This window comes from Drosophila sulfurigaster, chromosome 3 (genome assembly GCF_023558435.1).
Source record: "Drosophila sulfurigaster albostrigata strain 15112-1811.04 chromosome 3, ASM2355843v2, whole genome shotgun sequence".
In the NCBI taxonomy this organism is placed as follows: Eukaryota; Metazoa; Arthropoda; class Insecta; order Diptera; family Drosophilidae; genus Drosophila; species Drosophila sulfurigaster.
Window position 1 is genome coordinate 50,411,772 of NC_084883.1, and position 20,334 is coordinate 50,432,105.

The 20,334-nt window shown below is 36.4% G+C and overlaps 2 protein-coding genes across 3 annotated transcripts in view; one reads left to right on the forward strand and one right to left on the reverse strand.

Moving 5' to 3' along the window:
• The window catches only part of LOC133840959 (mucin-2), a 126,432-nt gene that overhangs the window by 93,961 nt on the left and 12,137 nt on the right, over nt 1-20,334 (reverse strand). For both annotated transcript variants that reach the window (XM_062273182.1, XM_062273181.1), the window contains exon 2: nt 12,061-12,104. The gene's annotated coding sequence lies outside the window, so the exon portion shown is untranslated. The remainder of the gene's footprint in view (nt 1-12,060; nt 12,105-20,334) is intronic.
• On the forward strand, nt 9,687-10,597 carry LOC133844889 (uncharacterized). Its single transcript, XM_062279165.1, has one exon. It carries the CDS (start codon nt 10,095-10,097, stop codon nt 10,431-10,433), a length of 339 nt encoding a protein of 112 aa, XP_062135149.1. The 5' UTR covers nt 9,687-10,094; the 3' UTR covers nt 10,434-10,597.

The window sequence follows — 20,334 nt, forward strand, 5'->3', positions numbered from 1 at the left end:
GAGATAGCGGGGCGTATACTTAACATTTGCAATTCTTTGCATTTGCGCGCCAAAGGAAATTAGAGAACGGCGACCCGCGCGCGACAAATTGAAAACTGAAATGGAATACAAATACGACTGAACAACGAAATCGTACACTTCATCTTCCATTAACATAGTCAAAAGCCCCGGCGGAAAAGCAGACGACCACAGGAAGCTGTCTCTGGAGTTAACGCAATACCAGAACGAAGATGAAGACGAAAACACTTCAAGAATGGCAGACAAGACAAGTGACATGGATGAGGCACTCGTTTAAGCAATATTGAAAATTCATATACTTAATTTCACGTTGACGCTCGCATTTCAGTCATTTCAACAGCGATTTGTTTATTCTCGACCATATTAAATTCTCATCTAGATTGCCAAATGGCATTTTTTCCATTCTGTCAACCATCTCAAATATGTACAACCTTTTCTCTTCACTTTTTTGGTTTTTATTTATTTATTTTCTTTTTTTTTCTTATTTCTATTTCGCAAGAATTCTTATATGCTAACCAAACGAAACCAAACCCACGCGTCTATTCCATTTCGCTTTTCGGTTTCGGCGTCGTTTTCGTTTTTTTCGCTTTCCTTTTTCATTGCATTGCAAGTTTCTAAAGCAAAGGTGCGGGAAGTTGACTAACTGATACCCTGTAACGCATAGAAAGTAGGTATCGTAGGTGTCAGTTGAAAATAAATGCTTCAAATGTTCGATAAAAGTAAAGGGTGTAAATAGATTGAAGGATTACTTTCTAGGTGGCTTCAACTGTTTGAAGACTTTACTTAGTTGACAAATCAATCAATTTTATTATAGTAAGTTTTGCTTAAATAAACTGCAGTTCATTTTTAAGAATATTTAAAGTAGTTCCTATAAAATTATTAGCTGGGAATCAAAATCAAATCAAATCAAACTGAACTATGAAAACGAAAATCTATTAAGAGATTGAGAGGTCTGATAGCTAAACTCTTTATTTTATTCAAAATGAAGTGTCAGCCTAGTTATTGATGGAAAGTCTTGTTTAAAAAAGTACTTTACTTACTTCTCTATAATCTATATATTTCGCAGATTTAATCAATTATTCCTAGATGAATTTATTATACATCAAGATTAAATTGAAATAAAATATATTATTGAATTGTCAAAGCGTGAAATGTTTTTTTGATTTTAATACAATCTACTATTCTAAAGTAATCTATATACTCCTTATCTATCACTGTCTACAGGGTATAGGTAATAATGCGCCAAACAATTTTTGCCGACGCCGTAAACTTTCATGTGCCGCCTCCAACATTGTCGTTAAGTTGGTCGTTGTTGTTGTTGATGTTGCTGAAGTTGTTTGCCGGAGTTGTTGTTGGAGCTGTTGCTGTTGCTGTCGCTGCTGCTGCTGCTGGCAACGTTGCCAACTTTTTTGGTCGTGATCTTTCACTCGCTTGCGACCAAAAAGCGACCAGCGCGACCAACCAACTGTCTGGTCTCAGCAAACACTCGGCATTTAAATTAGCTGTCGTTGTGGGCGCCGCACTCTGCCTGCAGTTGTTGTTGTCGTTGTCGTTGCTGCTTTTCTAATTGCTCGCAACGCACGTTCGTGCATAAGGTGGAAACGGCAAAACAAGAGGGACGTGTGTGTGTGTGTGTGTGGCAAGGGCTTAGGGGCCTAGGTTTTTGGGCCTCGGTCTGGGCCTGTGCCTGGTTTTCACTGCAGCTCACGCATAAATCTCGCAACTATGTCAATCGCATCAAAGTCACGTAATCTGTGTGACATTTTCACCGAATCGTTAAAATTGGAAAATTTATCGCCCGTGCGGCAAATGCACCTACCGAATATTTATTTAGACGACCATCAGCAGCGCGTTTGCCAAACGGCCAAAAACCACCGAAACACACACAGAAAACGAAAAACGACATAAAATGCAGTTATGTCGCATGCTGCAAAAATTTGTTTACAGCTCATCAGGTAAATGTTCAGGTAACTGACAGTTCATCATTAACACTTCACGGCCAACTCAAATAGCGAATGATTAATGTCAAAGTCGACTAAATTGCTGCCGCCTGCAACATGCAGCCGAACATCGACATCGACATCAGGTTTAGCATCGAGAGAGAGGACAAATCTGTCGTTTGTGTTTTTCTGTTTTTTTGCCTGCGCACCGTGAAGCCTGTAATTAAAATTTTATAGTCTCTCTCCCCGACAGTCATTATGTAAAAGCAAATTAAGATCTGCATTGAACACAACAATAAACAAAAAATCTTTAATCAAATTTCTCACATGGCAATATTTTTGTAAAGCTAACTAAATTACAAACAAAAAAAAACAACTAACAAAAAAGACATCAACACAAAAAACGCGACATTCACAGGAAACAAAATGCGCAGCAACGTCGTCAAAGCTTCAAGATTACGAAAAGGCCACTCAAAAAAAAAACCACAAAAAGGTTAACACGCACACTTGAATTGTTTGTGTCGTTGTAGTTGTTGCCCCCTGAGGTTGTTGCAGTCTGCAAGCAGTCAACACCACAAATTCGTGCTCATTGTCAGCCATTGTTGCTACCAAACTCGAGGTGTCAAGAGATGGAGTTTGAATGTTATGAGAAACTAAGTGTTATATTTGGGAATAAAAATGTTGAATTTGTACAATTTATTACAGAATTTCTCTATATTGTATCAAATGCAATGCAAAGTAACATTGTCGATTATACTTGAATTTGTGGTACCAACTTTCAAGAAATTAGATCACGCCTATCTTTCATTAGCGTGATGTTAATCAGTCAAGTTGTATCACAACTGAAACTTCTTGGAAAGTCTGGTCAGATTATGTGCTTTAATGATTATAATAGATTATCAAACAGTTGACTTCAGTAAAAAATTAAAAAGCACAAATTTTATCTGATTTTATCTAGCTCAAAAATACACAGAAACAAAATAGTATTCTGATAAAAGATGTGTTTCTTTAAATCTGGTAAGATTACGTGCTTTAATGATTAAAGTAGATTATCAAATAACTTATGCCAATTTATGATGATTTTATCTTGTAAAAAAAAAATACATAGTTTTTTTTACGGTCTATTAAGATTATAAAAGTTTATCAAAGAGATGAACGCCAACTTTCTTTGATTTAAGGTTCCTCATAAATACATAGAAACTTATTGTATTAAATAGAGCAAAAAAAAATTTTGACCAGACCTAGCAATGTATAAAAAGACACGGAAATCCTCAGTTGTCAAACTGATTCTACATTTTACTAGAACTAGGATCAATCAACTTAGACATTGGTCACACTCCACTGCATTACATTTTTGCGGAAAACTTCCTCTAAAATTAAATAAAAAGTACAAGCTTAAATCGTGATATTCTGATTAAATTAGTGTAGTAAGATTATGTGCATTAATGATTCTAACAGATTATTAAACAGCGGACTCAGCGGACTGTATCTATAAGCCAGCAAAGATTTCATTTGATTTCATCTAGTTCACAAAAATTCAAACCCAAAGCATTGTTTTCTGATAAAGTTCTATCAATTTCCCTTACGATCTCGTAACTTTAATTTTCAACGCTTTAAAGATTTAATGTATCTTTGCGTTAACAAAAGAGCATATCTTAGCGATCGGTGCTTTTGCTATTCTTGTGTATTCCTCTTGTTATTGTTGCCTTGCCTTGTTACTGCTTTGCAAACAGTTTTTCAAGTTGTGCGAAACTGGAAATTAAAAACGCTTAATATGCACTTCCGGTGTGGGCGAAGAAGTGAAGAAGTGAAGTAAAAGAAGCAAAAGGCGACAAAAGCAGAAGGCAAAAGGCAGCAGCAGCTTCAGCAGCGTCGACTGTTGACGGTCGACTTTATAGTCAGCCAAGTTATCAGCGCCATCAGCAGCAGCAAAAGCAGCAGCAACAATAACAAACAGTGGGGTGGGGAAAAGGGGGGATTAAAGGAAGGTACTATAGCATTTTGAGTTGATATGTTTGTTTTGTTTGTCTTTTGTCTTTTTGGCGACTCTTGATGCTGTTGTTGTTGCTAGCTTTGTAACCCTTTTCGCTGCTCTTGTGCTAAAATGTTGTTTACTCTTCATCATTGTTGTTGCTTCTGTTGTTGTCGCTTTTCTTTTGTTGCAGCAGCAGCAGCTGTTGGACCATTGACTGCTTAACATTCACCTACTTTTCACCTTGCTGTTGCCACTTTTTTCAAAAGCAGAATTCAACGCTTGGCCGTGGCATCAAAGCGGACGCGAAGGCTTCAAATGAAATTAGAAGTTGACGCAGTGTAAAAGGCAACAACAACAGCGAGAGAGAAAAATAAACAAACAATGCAAAATGCACACAAGACGAAGCTAAAGATTCATTCACAAGCGAAAAAATAACAAAAAAATATAGCTAAAAAGACAGAACGTAAAACACGCGCTGTGAAAAACTGTGAAAAACTCGAAGCACTAAGTAGAAAGTTAATTAGGCTTAAATGCATGACGATGGCGACGACGACGTTGAGAATCTGCGTGCAAAAGCCAATTAAAAATTCTCTTACTCTGCTTTTTGTTTTCGTTTTTGTCTACTTTTTTCTGCTGCTGCTGCTGCTAATAATTCTAATAATACACGAAATCAGTTAGGCAGCAGCAGCAGCAGCTTGTTAATTAATTTTTATGCATTTCGACAAATGTTCAATTCAAAAAGTTTGCTTTTCGCATGCAACGAAGCGCGCCAATCAATGGCCAAATAAAACTTTCCTTTCCTTTCCTTTCCTTTCGATTCGTTTGGTTTCTGCCAAAAATTTCACTTGGCCCAAAGGGCAATGGCAACTACGAGGCAGCAGCAGCAGTCGCAGAAACGAAGTTGACATTAATTGAGCCTATTAAACTGTGCGCTAATAAGTTGAAGAGCCAAGTTTTCGTATCCAACATTTTCCCATTCCCAGAAAAAGCTGTTATAGTTCCTGTAGTTGTTGTTATCATGCTTGTTCGCCTGTCAGCTGCCTGAATGAGAACGATTAACACTCGGATTGCTACAAGAGTGTGAGTGTGTGTGCGAGTGTGGAGCATTAACAACGCCCCACAACGAACATCACATGCTCTACTCTAATGGAAGTTTAAGCTCTCTAAATTATAGATATTAGTTCAGTTCGAGTTGTGCTCTTAGTGAAATATTGATGGCTAGCTAATCAACAAAATTACGAGTATGCTAATTGATATTCATATTTTTGGTGGATGCAAACTAAATCAAGACATCGCACACACACACAAACGCACACATGTTAATTAAGAATTTACGTTCAGCAAACTTCATGACTTCATTATTATACCCCGGACCCAAAGGTCGCACAGCACACACACAGAGGCAACTAATTTTGGGCTTAACTCTAATCAAACTTGAGCAGCGTCTAGATTCTCACGGCTACCCAAAGCTTCAGCATGTGAGTGAGTGTCTGTGTGTATGTGTGTGTACGAATTGTTGTCACTGTAAGTCCAGTGTGCGGTCTGGTTTTCAACTATCACTAATCCTACCCAGACTCCACAGAGACCACACAATGAGCAGCAGCAACTGAAACTGGGCAACTGGAGGACAACTTGCAACAACTGCTGCCGGAACTGTTGTGGCAACTTTTGGCATTCTGTGTTCAATTTACATGTTGCAGCCACTGTTGCATAATTAAAATTTGAAATTAATTTCATAATTTTGCAGCACTTTTATTATTAACAGTTTCGAGTTGTCGAAACAAAAGCATTTCCACATTTGCTTCTCTTTTGCTTGTTCTCTCTACATTTTTTTTTTGTATTTGTTTTATTTTTGTATAGAGTTCTGTTGCAATTCTGGTTCCTGTTTTGGTCGTCGTCCTCTTCGCTTGGTTATTTTTATTATTTATGTGCATTTTGATGTGTCCAGTTATGTCTTCTGGTTGTTGTTGTCGTTGTTGTGTTTTTTTTTGTTCTTCTTGTTCCATGTAGTTTTGTAGTTGGTAAATTTTCTGTTATGTTTCCCAAAAATACATTTTTCGTGCCACTGCAAAAGTTTTTTGTTGTTCTCGGTGTTCACGGAGAGTTTTCGGGCAGCGGACAGTTAAATTTTTGCGTATTGTCGGATAAAAATTGTAATGCGAACTGCAACTGACAAAGTTTCTAGGGCATCAGCTGACTGCAAATACACAGCATTATTTATATCCTTTACTCTACACTCGTATTTTTCGGCTTGTGTTAATTAGCGAGAGAACTAGGTTCTTTAAGCTAAGCAAATGCCAATGGATTCAATGGACTGAAATATTTGAGTTTGTGGAAAATGCTTGGGCTTATGACTTTGTATCTAAAGAAGTAGATTATTGAATATATAATGTGCAAGCGATCATGTTTTGTGACTGCTATTTCAAAGTTCATTGCTGGATTTGCAATTCAAAAGGTGTATTTCTATATTGTAACTTGACTGTCTTTATTAAATTAAGAATTCAGCTATATTAAGATATTTGTTTTGTTAATATGAAGTCTCTTGAGGATTAATTTGGCCTTGTGTTCAGTGAGTCAAATGCTTGTGCACAGAAATAGACAATTGTATATACATCCTTTAAAGTTTATAGTAAAACAGTTACTTGTATTTATACTTAAAGTACTTAGTTTTTCAAAAAGTGCTTGCTGATAACATTGGTTTGTTATGCATATCAAAAAAGGATTTATTTGCAGAATTATTTGCACACAACATATGTGACTACAATCGGTTAAGTTTCATTTTGTTTCTGTATCTGTTGCTAGTTGATTTACACACACTGTCAATACATTTCCTTCAAAATTTGTTTGTCTTAATTGAGAATACATTTTATTTTGCTTCAAAGAAACATATGGTTATAAAACGGAAATAGATAGATATATTTTTATATTTTCTTTTGAGGTATTTATATACTCTAGTTTACTTATTTAGTATTGTTCAGTTGATATCTGATATTTGTCTAGGACATTGACTGAATATTTAAAACAATTTTATTTGACAAATTATTTGCGAACAAAGATTAAAATATATCTGTATCTCGGTAGTATACAATTTGTGTAAAAAGGTTTGTTTGTAGACATTTGTAAATACATTTCTAGTTGGCTACTTTTTATGAGATCTTCGCTTATAAAGAAAAATATACACTTATAATAAAATTCTTTACAGTTTCTAGTGTGTTATTCGCTTTTATTTATATTAATATATTATATTATATTAATATATTATATATAATTATATATTATAGGTTATTTTAAACTTTATTGTATCTTTGTGATTGAAAATGCATGAAGCGATGAAGATTCGTTTGTGGCCGAATCTTAACAGTAAAGAAAATGATGTTTATATACTTATTGATAATATAACATGTATGAAAATGTTTGGTGTTAAACAAATACGCTATTGTAAAAACAATTCAAATAGATTTTAGCGAGACATTTGCTCAGCAGATTAACGAACATTTCTATCGGTATATAAATGATTTTAGCTATGTCTGCTTCCCCATCCTAGCCCTAGCACATTCACCTCAGTATCTTTACCTAGCGAGACGATTGCCAGCAGGTACAGTTGTATCTGCATTTTAGCATACGTAACTGTGCTGTTGTGCTTTGAATGTGAACCCATTAGGAGCACTATCTAGTCGCATCTCATCTCAATTTCCGCATATACAGCATATACAGTTCCGATTTTCAACGAACGTAGCGAACGCAACGCTGAACTGAGCTGAGCTGAGCGCTAAGTTGCCTTAATGAGGCGTTCGATGCTGACGTAATGCACGCACTGCCAGAAGGCCTATAGCCCTCGGCTCTGGGGTCTTGGCTAAGACTTTGGCTCTCTGCCTTTGACTTGCCAAGTGCTCATTGTGTGTAAATTTGTTACCATTTTTTGTGCGTGTGTTAGTTGTTTGTTACCCCCTTGTATTGCACATAAAAGGTAATTTCTAATTTGCTGGTGTTTTATTGTTTCTTGTGCGCAGTTTTATGGAGGCAGCAACAACAAAGCAGTAACAGCTAAAGCTGGCTTATGCAATGGGCCAAACAGGCAGCGGCGCATGCGCTTCAATTACATGGCAGCTGCGGCGGCTTCAACTCTCCTCCGGTCTCTTCGCACTGCTCGTAAAAGCATAACGGCGTTCATTAATCATGCAATCCACGTCCGAAATGAAAACGAGGCTAGAACCAAAGTAGCTGCAGCAACAGCAACTGCAGAAGATGTTGTTGTTAGTGTTGTTGTTGTTGGTGTTGCTGTTGCCATGGCTGAAGTAAAAACTGTTCCATCGACAACTGCTGCCAATTAGCAGCAACATGCAAAGCGCATTTGCAAATAGCAGAAGGCAGCAGGCAACGCGCGAAAACTCCGCCATGGGGCATGCAACACGAACACATTTTCAAGAGCGCCAGCTCAGTTTTTTTCGGTTTTGAGTTGTTTTGCGAACCATCAGAGTTTGCCCACATTAGATTGTGATTAGTCTTTTGAGTTCAACTTGAAACTTCAATAGAGGCATAAAGTTGATTGGCCACAGACATTCAATAAATCGCTGTTCTTTTTTACAACTCTTTCTGCCTAGTGTTGCTTAATAAATCGATGCGAAGCCCTAGACCCTGCTGTGAACTTTGTAAATTCTGGTTTACTACTAAATTAGAAGGCTGCCGGTTGAGAAAAAATATATAAAAAGAATTGCACAAAGCGAAGCCTACGATTCATTCGATTTTTATTGAAACTATTTCTTCAATTCTTGTAATTAATCATAGTTTACAATGGAAGATCATAGGTTTTTAAATATGAAAGTTCTCATCTATTTTTGGCAGCTTTAACCTTCTTTTCTAAGTAGTCTGTTCGCTTATAATTTTGTAGCTTTAAACATCTTAAGTACTTACAAATTATGAACAGATAAAGATAGTCACTTTAGCCCCATTACTGAATTCATTCATTCTATTACAATGCTTTATATTACTATTATAAATAAGGCTTTTATAAGCAAAGAAATAAACAACAAATTACCTTTCCAAATGCATCTATTAAATTCAATTGGATCTTTCTTATCGCATGTGTTTGCTTTCAAATTTCTTTTATTACTGTTATATCAGAAAGCGACAAATAGATACTAATAAACGCATGAAATAAGTTTCTTTACACCAAAAAACGACAAATAGATACGTATATAAAGATTGAATGAGTTCTCTTTTTGAGTGTCTCCAAAACACGTTACTTTAAAAGGCTCTTATTTCCAATAACTAATTCTGGATGGCTCTAACAATCCAAAATAAAAATAGAATCAAATTGAGTTAAAACAGAGTTTTATATTAACTGAATTTCCTTACTTAATTATATGGCTTTCGAAATGAGCAAATTAGATTCAATTGTTCTTCTTTGATAGCTTGATTAGATCCATATTATAACTAGCAAAAATTATGCATAACGAATTAAATTTAACAATTTGATTTATATTTCTTTTCGTGCTCAGTTAGTTTACTTCTGTTCTGTTTAATTTTCTGTGAGACATAAAAGTTCAATTCCTTTCCATGTATTACATAAATTTGTATATGAAATTATCTTTTAGGCTCCGCCTTGAAAAATTGGATATGTATATTTTTGTTCAATGCAATCAACTTGCTGTAAGTACAGTAACGAGTGCTAAAATCCCTTTCCTCTTTCGGGTTAACAATTTTATTACATGTGCCTGAAGTGCAATTTAAATTTGAAGCGACAAATTCTCAAGTCAAATCTCGTTTGTCAATTCTGTGTGTATGTGTGTGTGTTGTATTTATTTAGGAATAACCCATTTTTACCTTACGCAATTGCAAATTGTGAAATTCAAATTGCGTACCTGTTGCCACAGAAGGAGACTTTGCACACGTGTCTGCGTGTTTTTGTGTCATTGATATTCAAATCCTACCTGGTCTAGCCAGGTATGCGCTCCGATTGCATAGCCTCATGGTCTGATGTCCTGGCCTCATCAGCTTTCATTGGCTACCTGTGAACATTTAAAATCCTGCCACTGCCACCGAGATTGCATCATTCGTTTGTCGACAAGCAAGACGGAAGCACATTGATTTTCTTTCTTTCGATTTTCTTTCTTGTTTTGCAATTTGCCAAATACGAATTCAAATACACTCAACTTGCAACAATGTCGTGCAACTGGGATAAGAGAAATGGCCGTGATACGTTGAGCTATGCATTGTTTTTGCATCGCCAGGAGTTGCAACGCCCGAAGCGTTTTCGTCGCCTCATGGCCATAGCAAACACCAAACTGAAGCTGACCGATGAACTGATCCGGTTGCAGCGTTGCCAATGGAAGTGGCAGGCGCCCAGCGAACAGCAGCTGAACGCATTGCAACGTGAGCGCGAATATCGTGATATATTAAAGCACAACATGCAACAGCACCAGCTGAAGCAACAGCGCAAGCGGCGACAGTGTCTGGAGGCCAAATTCGGACGAAACAGCAGACAGCAGACTCGATTTTAAGATTAGATGTAGTAGTTTATTAAGTCAGTCGAGGGACTTTAAGTTTTTAGTTGTTTCTAAGATTAAGTTGAAGTTAAGAGAAGATAAGCAATAAAGCTGCATAAATCATTGCAAGGAAAAAACGAACGAAATTTGTATCAACTAGAGTGTTTGTTGGGAAATAGACAGGGCAAAAAAAAAAAAACAAGTAAGAAAGCTACAGCCGAGTGTGGTCGACTGTGAGATACCAGCTACTCTTTTTTAATGAAAGCAAAACACCAAATTATTATTCAGCAATAATACTTATAATATATACCAAAGCTTATATTTGGAATAGAATATGTTGGAATCAACATACCCAAGGCTATATTTGGTATATTGATATGGTACTGCATTCAACAATTACCAAATTTCTAGATATGCCCGAAATATTTTTAAATATATTCCAGGCTATATTTGGTATATTGATATTGGACTACACTAATGAAATATAATATTCTATACCTAAAATATACTGAAATAAACCAAAGAATATGTTTAGTATATTGATAGAGCACTACATTCAAAATATACCATAGAGTTTTAAGATATACCAGATGGTCAGCCAAACCAACTAAATCTATGAAGGCATGTTTGCCCTTACTTCTACAATTATTTGATTGAAACCAAATTTTCAGGAATCATTAAGAGCATAGTTTATTGTAAGTATCTAATATCGACACTCTAGCTTCAAAATTCTGGACGTCTGTTATTTGATGGTGTTTATTGACAGGCATGGCTAAATAGTTTCGGCTGTATACACTGATCAAGAATTATAATACCCTTCTTCTCTATAGGTAACGGGTATAAACAGACAGCAAAGCAACTGCAGTTTTAGTGAGAATGCACACAGCGAAGCTGGCAAGTTTTTTCAATTTCCTGCTGCCATTACGCAGTGTGTGTGCCGACTTCGAGTACTCACAGTTCATAGTATAAGTTGTGGTTCCAGCTGCTGTTGCTGTTGCTGTTACTGCAGTTGTTGTTCCTCTGGGCCATTGACGTTTCACGCGGTTCTCGCACGGGCTTTTTTCTCGCTTGATTTGTCACACACACAACACTGAGCTGGCAGTTCCCCAACGGAAAAGTAAACCTGTCCGTCTGTCCAGCTGTTTCTCAGTGCCGTTGAGAACCGGTATCTGTTTGCCAGGCAAAATGCGGCGCTTTCTTTTTGCCCAATGCCACTGCAATTGCTAGACGAGGCGAGGTGGGAAGGGGATTCACAATGACGCTACGCTTTGCGTCTCATCTTAACACACTGGCGGCACTTGTATTTAGTTGCAGTTACCCTAACATCTCCACCTCTCCTCCCCTTGTAATCCTGTCTCACGACTTTGTCGCTAACTCTTGTTTGTTTGCTATTCTAAGTGCTGTGTTTTTTTTCGAGTTTTCTATCTTTCTCTCTGTCTCTATCTCTCGCTGTCTTTCTTTCAGTTGGCATGTTGGTTATTTATGCGTCTTGCTGTCCCAATTCTTAAAAAATGCTGCAGTCTCTTTCTCCTTGTCTATGTGTGTGTGCGGTTTTCCATTTTCCAAGAGCCTGTCAGCTTTTTAATAAGCGCCCAAGCACAAAAAAAAGAAACAAAAATACAGTTTTTTCCCTTTAACTCACCTTGTGCTAACTATCCAGAGCTTTTGAGCCTTTACAAGGGCTGCCTGAAAATACAAACGAGAAAGAGAGAGAGAGAGAACAAAGAATAAAACGTTAGTTTATTATTTAAACCAAAATCAATATGGAATATGGCGCTGACAACAGCGAAACGAACACACATAAAAGTCAACAATGGCCAACATAAATTTAATGCTTTTAAAATGGGTTTTTCAAAACCCATTCTCATATGCATTTCCCATCGATATACAGCATATATATATATAGTATATATTCCGTTTAAATGCTGCCCAAACCTGCATGACAGCAGATAAAATATAATGCAAATATTATTGTTTTTTTGTAATCGTTGCAAGTCCAAAACAAACAGAGCGCGTGACACTGCCAACGAACTACTGTTGACTCTGGTGAATGTTCGTTTGTTCGTTCGGTTCGCTTCAATCCCGATGGCCTCTCTATGCGATTCTCATGAATGTGCTTTGCGCTGTCTCTTTCTGACTTGCAATATTGCAATTTAGTGTCTGAGAAAAACTCGAGTGTTGGTTGTTTTTTTTTGCGCTTTTCTCAGAAAATAAAAACGTCTAAGAGATGTGAAAGTTTTTGGGCAACTGTGCTACCTTTCTAGGCAATTTACATGAACTCCGAGTGAGCGCTGTCGACTCCAAAAATGTTGTAAATGGAAAAAGCGCACTTCAAACTTTGTTGCAGCTTTCAAAGTCAGTCCGAAGAAGGGATTGTAATAGCTAGTCGAGTATATTAAAAGGTACTACAAAAAAGGGGCTACATTTTTTCGTAACAACAGCACGGAAATATCTGCAAGTTTTAAGAGGTTTTTAAAACTAATTTAAAGATGTACTGCTTAGGAAAAGAGAGATCTTAACCTCTTTAATACCCAAGAGTGCCTTGAGGCATTCATCAAATAATATGAATTATTTAAGAAACGAAGATTTTGAAGTCATTTGATATCAAATATTATATGGTTATTACCACCTAACAAATATAATACGATAATACTAATTATATGATGGCAGTCTCAAGTAAACTCTGTGGCTAGAGAGTTAAGTTCATGGTAAGATGCTCTAAATTTGAAACACAAAATTGAATATATAAATGCTCTCAGACAGCCTGTTCAAATTTTATTAATGATCTATTCTTCCAGCTACACTTTGAATTGAGCACAACAGCACTTTAAACTATGTATTGTGTGCCGTGTAGCTGAGTGAAGTGCTTAGTCTTTTACACCTTATTGTGCCCATGACTAAATGTCAGCCGTTAAACCACACCAGCTGCCACCCACTCAACATCAACACCCTTGCCATTGTAGAACAAAAGGCAGCACTCAGCAATTCCCTTTCTCTCCGGTTGTTGTTTCTATGTTGTTGTTTCTATGATAAATATATAGATATATAACATTTACTCGTATTTTCGCACTTGAGTTTTTGTAACACTGCATTGAAAAATTTTGTGCGTGTCAGCAACACAGGGAGAAAGGCAAGAGGAAAGGGAGAAAAGCAGCAACAGCAGCAGCAGCTGCTGCTGTGTTGGCCACTAAACAAAAACAACTGTAATAATAGCAACAATAACAGCTAACAAACAACAACAAAAACAAACGATACACAACACTTTTATTGGAGTACTGCAAAGTGGCAGCACGGCGGCAATGTTGACGGAACTCCGAGGAGAATGGGAGGCAGAGGGCGTGGCATAACACAAATAAACAATTGCAATTGTGCGCTGGTCGTAATTCGGTGAGCGGCTAAATCGTCTGTAAATACTTTTGTACAAGTTAACAGTTATAAATGGGCTTTTTATGAGTTGTTGTGCTGTGCTCTCTGTGTGTGTGTGTGCGAGTGTGCGACAATATTTTGTGAGCGCACTAAACAAGCAGCCAGAGTTGAGCAGAGTCTCCATATTTTTTTGTGTGTGCAAGAGTGTGTTGTAATATGAAATAAATGGGATTTTCAGAGCAGTGATAACACACACATTGAACAGCTACAGCTCCGCATTTCTCATGTTGCAACAACAATTGGAATTGTTAACCAGACAAAAATGGACAGACAGTTGGAGCTGGAGTGAGAGAGACCGACAGCAGCTGATGCTTAGAAAGTCACTCGAGGGAAATGTGTTCGGAGTCGCAGTCGGAGTCGCAGCACAAAAGTAAAGTCAAACACTTTGCTTATGTCTCTCACTCTTTCTATATCTCAGTCAAGTGAAATCGCATGTCCATGTCCAGCTTGAGCTGCCAGATGCTGCTGCTGCTACTGCTGGTGTTGTCTGCCACTTGTCTGGCCAAGTGGCAATGTTGTTATTGTTACGATTTATGGCATACGCACATAGATCACCGTTGCCGACTCTCGAGTGCCGTGAATTCACCCACCGCAACTCTGAAGCTCTGCAGCTCGGCATCTCGTCAGCTTTGCAGTTCACTTCATTTGCAGCATCAGGTTTTTTCTTTACAGATATCAGGTGTTTGGCGTTTGTGGGGGGATTTTCTATTGATTTTTATACCCGCCAACCAAGTGGTAGAAGGGTATAATAACTTTGTGCCTGCCTACGTACTACGTGTCTTAGTTGCTTTGGCTGGTATATATGATATATCTGTATATTTGGTATATTTCAAATACACTATATTTCAGTATTTTTATGGAATGTAAATTTAGTATATTTTAGATTTTATTCAAAAGTATACATCAATATACCAAACTGTACAAATGGTATATTTCAGTATTTTTGCAAAATGAATAGCATATTTTAAGAATAATATCACACCGTTTTGCTAGTATTGAAGAGAATATTTTCCAATATACCAAGTATAGTATATATATTTTAATATTTTTTCGGAATATACATTTAGTTTATTTTAGGAACAATACACTGGTTTGATTTTATTCAAAGGAATAGACCAATATTTCAAACATAACCAATGATATATTATTAATTTGGTATATTTTAAGAATAATACCACATTGTCTTGGGTTTTGGGTATCTCTCAGTCTAGCAGCACTCAACTGTAGCTTTCTTACTTGTTTCTTTCGTGTTTTCTTTTTGCCGTTGTTGATTTACCACACACCATAATAAATGCTATGCAATGGAAATCATAAAAGTCAAACTGCAACTCAGTTGTCCATGGCCATATTCCATTGGATTCATTAGGAAAATTTTTGCGCTTCGGTCTCTCACTCTTTCTCTCCCTGATTAAGCATCATTACAGAGAGCTATAATGATTGGCTGATAATGAGGTTAACGCTGCATTCGGTTGACAGGTGAAAGAGTTGCAACCCGCTGGCTGTGTATGTGAACTCAAGGAAATTCAATTTGTTTACTTTTTTTGTGTAGCGTTTCGCCCTGTGGGTGGCCGATGGACAAGTTGCCGGTTTTGGGGCCGTTCAAAGCATTTTTTTTGCACTTTTTTTTGTTGTTTGTAACGAGCAGTGAAAGTAAAAACTCAACAAAGCACACAGAAAACTTTGCATGAATAAACAAAAGTCACAGACAAAACACATTCGAAATGGGCGACACGCCCTTTTGTGCTTTGCATTTGGTTTTTTTTTTTCGTAGCTGCTGTTGCTGACAACAGAAATCAAAACTGCAACATTGCAGCAAAAGTAATGCAAAATTAAATGCGAAAAACAATCAACAAACAAAGCGACAGCGAACGGGACGAAACGGAACGGGACAGATAAACTGAAAGGCGGGCAGACAGACGGACAGACTGACAGTCAGACAAACTGGCAACAAATGTCGACAGCCGCAGAATGCAACAAGCAAATTTGCAACAACACGCTGCAACACGAACGCACAGAATGCACTCGAAAGTGCTCGACTTCAAGTTGCCGATTAAATGAAATGTTTAAAATTTTTCATATTAAAAACAAACGCTCAACAGTGAACTTGGCTTAAATTGTAAAGAAGCAATAATCAAAAGGAAATAAATATCAAAAAATTATTCTATTTTAGATAAGTCTAAGAAATCAGCTTTTAAAAATTGTTGAATAATATTAAAGGTTTAAAGATTTATTTGAAATGGAGATGCTTGAAAGAAAACTTGTATTCGAAAGGAGCGAGTATTAACAGAAAATAAGTATGAAAAATTGATTCAATTTCGGATATATAAAATGCGCAATATTTGTTGAGGTCTAAAAATGTATTTAAAAAACAAAAACTTAAATAAAGCATGGCTTAAATTGTTTAGAAGAAACTCTTAATGGAAAATAGATATAAAAAATGACTCTACTTTAGATAGTCCTAAATAATCAATATTATTTGAAGATTACTACAAAAGAAAAAATTAATTTGCTTTAGGTAAATCAATTGACGAATATCATTAATGTATTAAAAATGTGCTTGAAATACAAAATCTTTATTTTGGAAAGAACAATTATTAACAAGAAATTAATATAAAATTAACTCGAACAAATCGTACTTGCTACCTTTTAATCAAAAGAACAACAAATTATTCCTCTCCAATCTTTAAAAATGTGTCGAAATAAATTTCCTGAATAGGTCTCTATATGCATATTAAGTTATTAACTCAATTGAAATGTCAAATATAGAAAACAATTTAAATTAGGTTAGCTATGCGTTACAAACATAAATTCTAAACTCAATTGTAGGAAACCAATTTATGTGATTGCCGCTGGGAAGAAAGCCTTCTCTAAAATAAACAAATAAATGCGATACGAGATTGTGAATCAAAAAGATGAATACGAATACGAATACGAACGAAAGAAAACCTTTTCAGCTAGTTACAAGTTATATAACATATTGCTGACATGCCCTTTGCCAAACACTGCTCACCGCAGGGTATTGAATCAAAAAACACTGCGCTACAAAAGCCAACAAATATTTATTATTACATTTACATGGTTACATGGCAATGCACATTTCTTTTGTGTGTGTGTTTGGCATTGTGTTGCATTCAAAATGCTCTATGAAAAGACCGAATGCTGAATGCCATCTTTTGACCCCATGCAGCTGAGAAGAGAGAAAAAATGAAGTTGATCTTCAAGTTGATTGTGCTGCTATGCAAATTAGTCTATCTTGGGCATAACTGCAACGGTTTTGCTGTTAATGTCATCCAAATCCAACTATACGACCCAGAAGAAGTCAGAAAAAACTGACTGTCTATAAATACTGGATGACTGTTATTAGAAGCTCATCGAACTTAATGTGGTTAGGTAGCAAAATGAAGCAAATTAAGTTGGAACAACGCAAGGCAAAGAAAGATGCCATCGAATATAACTTTTCGATCGTTAAGATTGTCAATGGAACCTGTTCTTGAAGTTCATTAGTAGATAAACAATATATGTTGAAATTAATTGCCGCATATTTAAGTTAGTCGCGCGCTTTTGTCTTCATTTTCAGCAAATAAATAAATAAGAAAAAGTCAAATCAAATTTATTTTCTCTCTTATTCTTTGGCAGTGTATTCAGCGGTTTGTTTGCCATTTTTTTCGTGTTAGATTACGCGTTTTATTCTATATATATTTGTTGCATTTTTACTGTATTTTGGTTGGCTTTTTGCAATTTGGTTGTTGTTAAATGCAATAAAAGTGCATTTTGTCTGCAATCCATTGATTGAATACGTCGCATCGCAACGCGAGTTCTGAACTGGCTTTATTTTTTTGTACCCCAACGATTTTAATTATATTTTACGTCAATTGTAAAACTGTAAATTGCATAAAACGGGGCGCAACAAGAAAAACCATTTTGCATTTAATTAATTGTAAAATATGCAAGCGAGACTGTGTCTGCGTTGAGTGGGGAAATTGTGTGCGATTGTCAGGCGGAATGGCCAAAATGGCTATTGGGCAGGCCTTAAATGCTCAAAAGGTATTGCCACACACACAATACACACTGTGTCTGATAAGAGAGTGGCCCTTGCGCAAACATGACCAAAAAAAAACAGAAACAGAAAGCAAATGGTATGAAAATGGAATTTTTCGCAAAAGTTCATTATACGCCCAACGACGTCGACGACGACGACGACATCGTCATCATAATAATTGTATGGAGACAACATTTTGTGGCAGAGTCAACGCCCATTTGCTATTTTTTGCGCCCGTCAATGTGATTTCGCAAAAGGCGCAAATGAGACGCTTGCCATGCAAATGAGTTGCGGCAATCTTTAATTGACCAATTCCAATTCCACCTGTATTCGCATTGTTTCAAAAAATCTCTCAGACAATTGAGGCGGCTGCTGTAACAATCTATTGAACTTGCTTGCAACACGAGAGAGATACATTCATATTTGTATCTAACTCTGGCCTGACACTTTGCTCAGTCGCGCGTTACATTCTTGAGTGCATTTCTTTCACAAAAGCAAAGATCAACGCGCAACAAGCGTTACAAGTTAATATAACTTTTGAGCCCGAGAGTAAGCTTTAGCCCTGTCCAGTCCAATGCTCCATCGAAGAAATGAAAGGGAGGGACAGATAGAGGGAGGTAGGGAAAAGCAAGTTCACTTCTGACTGTGATGGGGCTTCATAAATTCGTACTTGAGCGGCCAAGTGTGACGAACGAGATTACTGAAATCTTCTGGAGCAGATCCATTTTTCATAGCCGACAACTTTGCGCCAAGCCAAAGCAAAGCAAAGCAAAGCGTTGAGCATTGAGTTGTCTTCCAACTATCTAGTATGTGTTGTGTGTGTGTGCAACAAATTGGTCTTGCCTTAGTTATTTGCTGTCATAATAGTTGCTGCTGCTGCTGTTGCTGCTGCCTTTGTACCTTTTGCATTGTTTGTTGCCATGCTTTGCTGCTCTAGTTATGCTTGTTATTGTTGTTGTTGCTCACCTGTAATCGGACATCAAAATGCGAAAATGATATCCTCTGCTTTTGTTGACCAACACAGAAGGCACATCAATTGCATCTACACAACAACTCAAAGCAAATATGCATATGCGAGGGCAGCTCGAATACTTGATAGATAGACCTTCAATTATCAACCTTTAATGCATCGTTATTGCAGCTCAAGATAGCTCTTGACATGGTCATTAACAAAACAACAACCATTAGCAAAAAGTGTCGACTACTTTGAGAGTTATGTGAAGTTCAACAGCTTTAGCTGCGGTTTAGACAACATTCTACGGACTATAAATGTTTAATTACAGCGGGAAGTGAGCGGCAAAAGTACTAAATTTTAATTTAAGTTTTATATGCAGCTCAATTTCAATCTGCAATGTTTAAAGTAAATAATAAACACCTAAAGGGGAAGCATATGTTACTTGAGTATTTTTATTCCCATACATAGAAGGGTATTATAGGGCGATTTAGCCATGCCCATTTTATATTTTTAATGCAGTACTATATTAATATACCAAATAGATTTTTAAGTGTTTTAGTTTGTTTTATTTTTAACAAGAACGTATCAGGTTAATAATAAAAAAAATATGGGAGCAGCATATTAGGAAGTTTAATTTAATTTATTTTGCTTTAATTATAATATAAATTTCAATATGCCTTATTTTAAGATAATAACTAACGTGTGTTGGGAGCAGTTTATTTGGTATTTTTAACTTAATTTAAGCCCAATTTTAGAGTCCAATAATCAATAATTAACGAACAAAGGGAGCAGCTTATTTAAGAGTTGTTAATTAATTCAATTTTTTTTAGGCTACATTTGAATCCTTAATATTTCAAGCTAATAATTAACAAGTAAAGGGAGCAGCTTATTTAAGAGTTTGAAATTTAATTTAAAGCTCAATTTAAATTCCCTATATTTCAAGTTAATATTTAACAAGTAAGAGGAGCAGCTTACTTAAGAGCTTACTCTCTCTTTGCATGATTCACAAACTGCAGCAAAAATATCTCCTCTTATATTTTGAATCACCCCTCGCATGATTGCTGTAACAATATTAATAAATGCATTAACTTAATGCACTTGCGAGGCTTCCCCCAAGTCGCAATATTTGCCATTTGCCAGCGCTCTGAGTCATTTATATGGCCGCCAAAATGTGCTAATAAATGCTTTTGCAAATTTTCTTGCACAATTTAAAGGCATAAATTACAACCGCGAACAATCAAAATTATAACAGAAAAAAGAAACATGAAGTAAATAAAAGTATAAGTATAAGGAGAAGCTAAAAATAAAGACAACAGAAATAATAAGATACACACACACACAAAATATGTATAACGAACAAAAAGCAATTGTCACATAAACAAAGTCTCACGTAACTGCTATAAATACAGCAAAGAAAACAATGCAGAGCGAGATTCGAGAGACTCGAGAGAAGCGCAAGAAAGTGGCGAGGTTAACGCTACGTATGAGTTATGTTT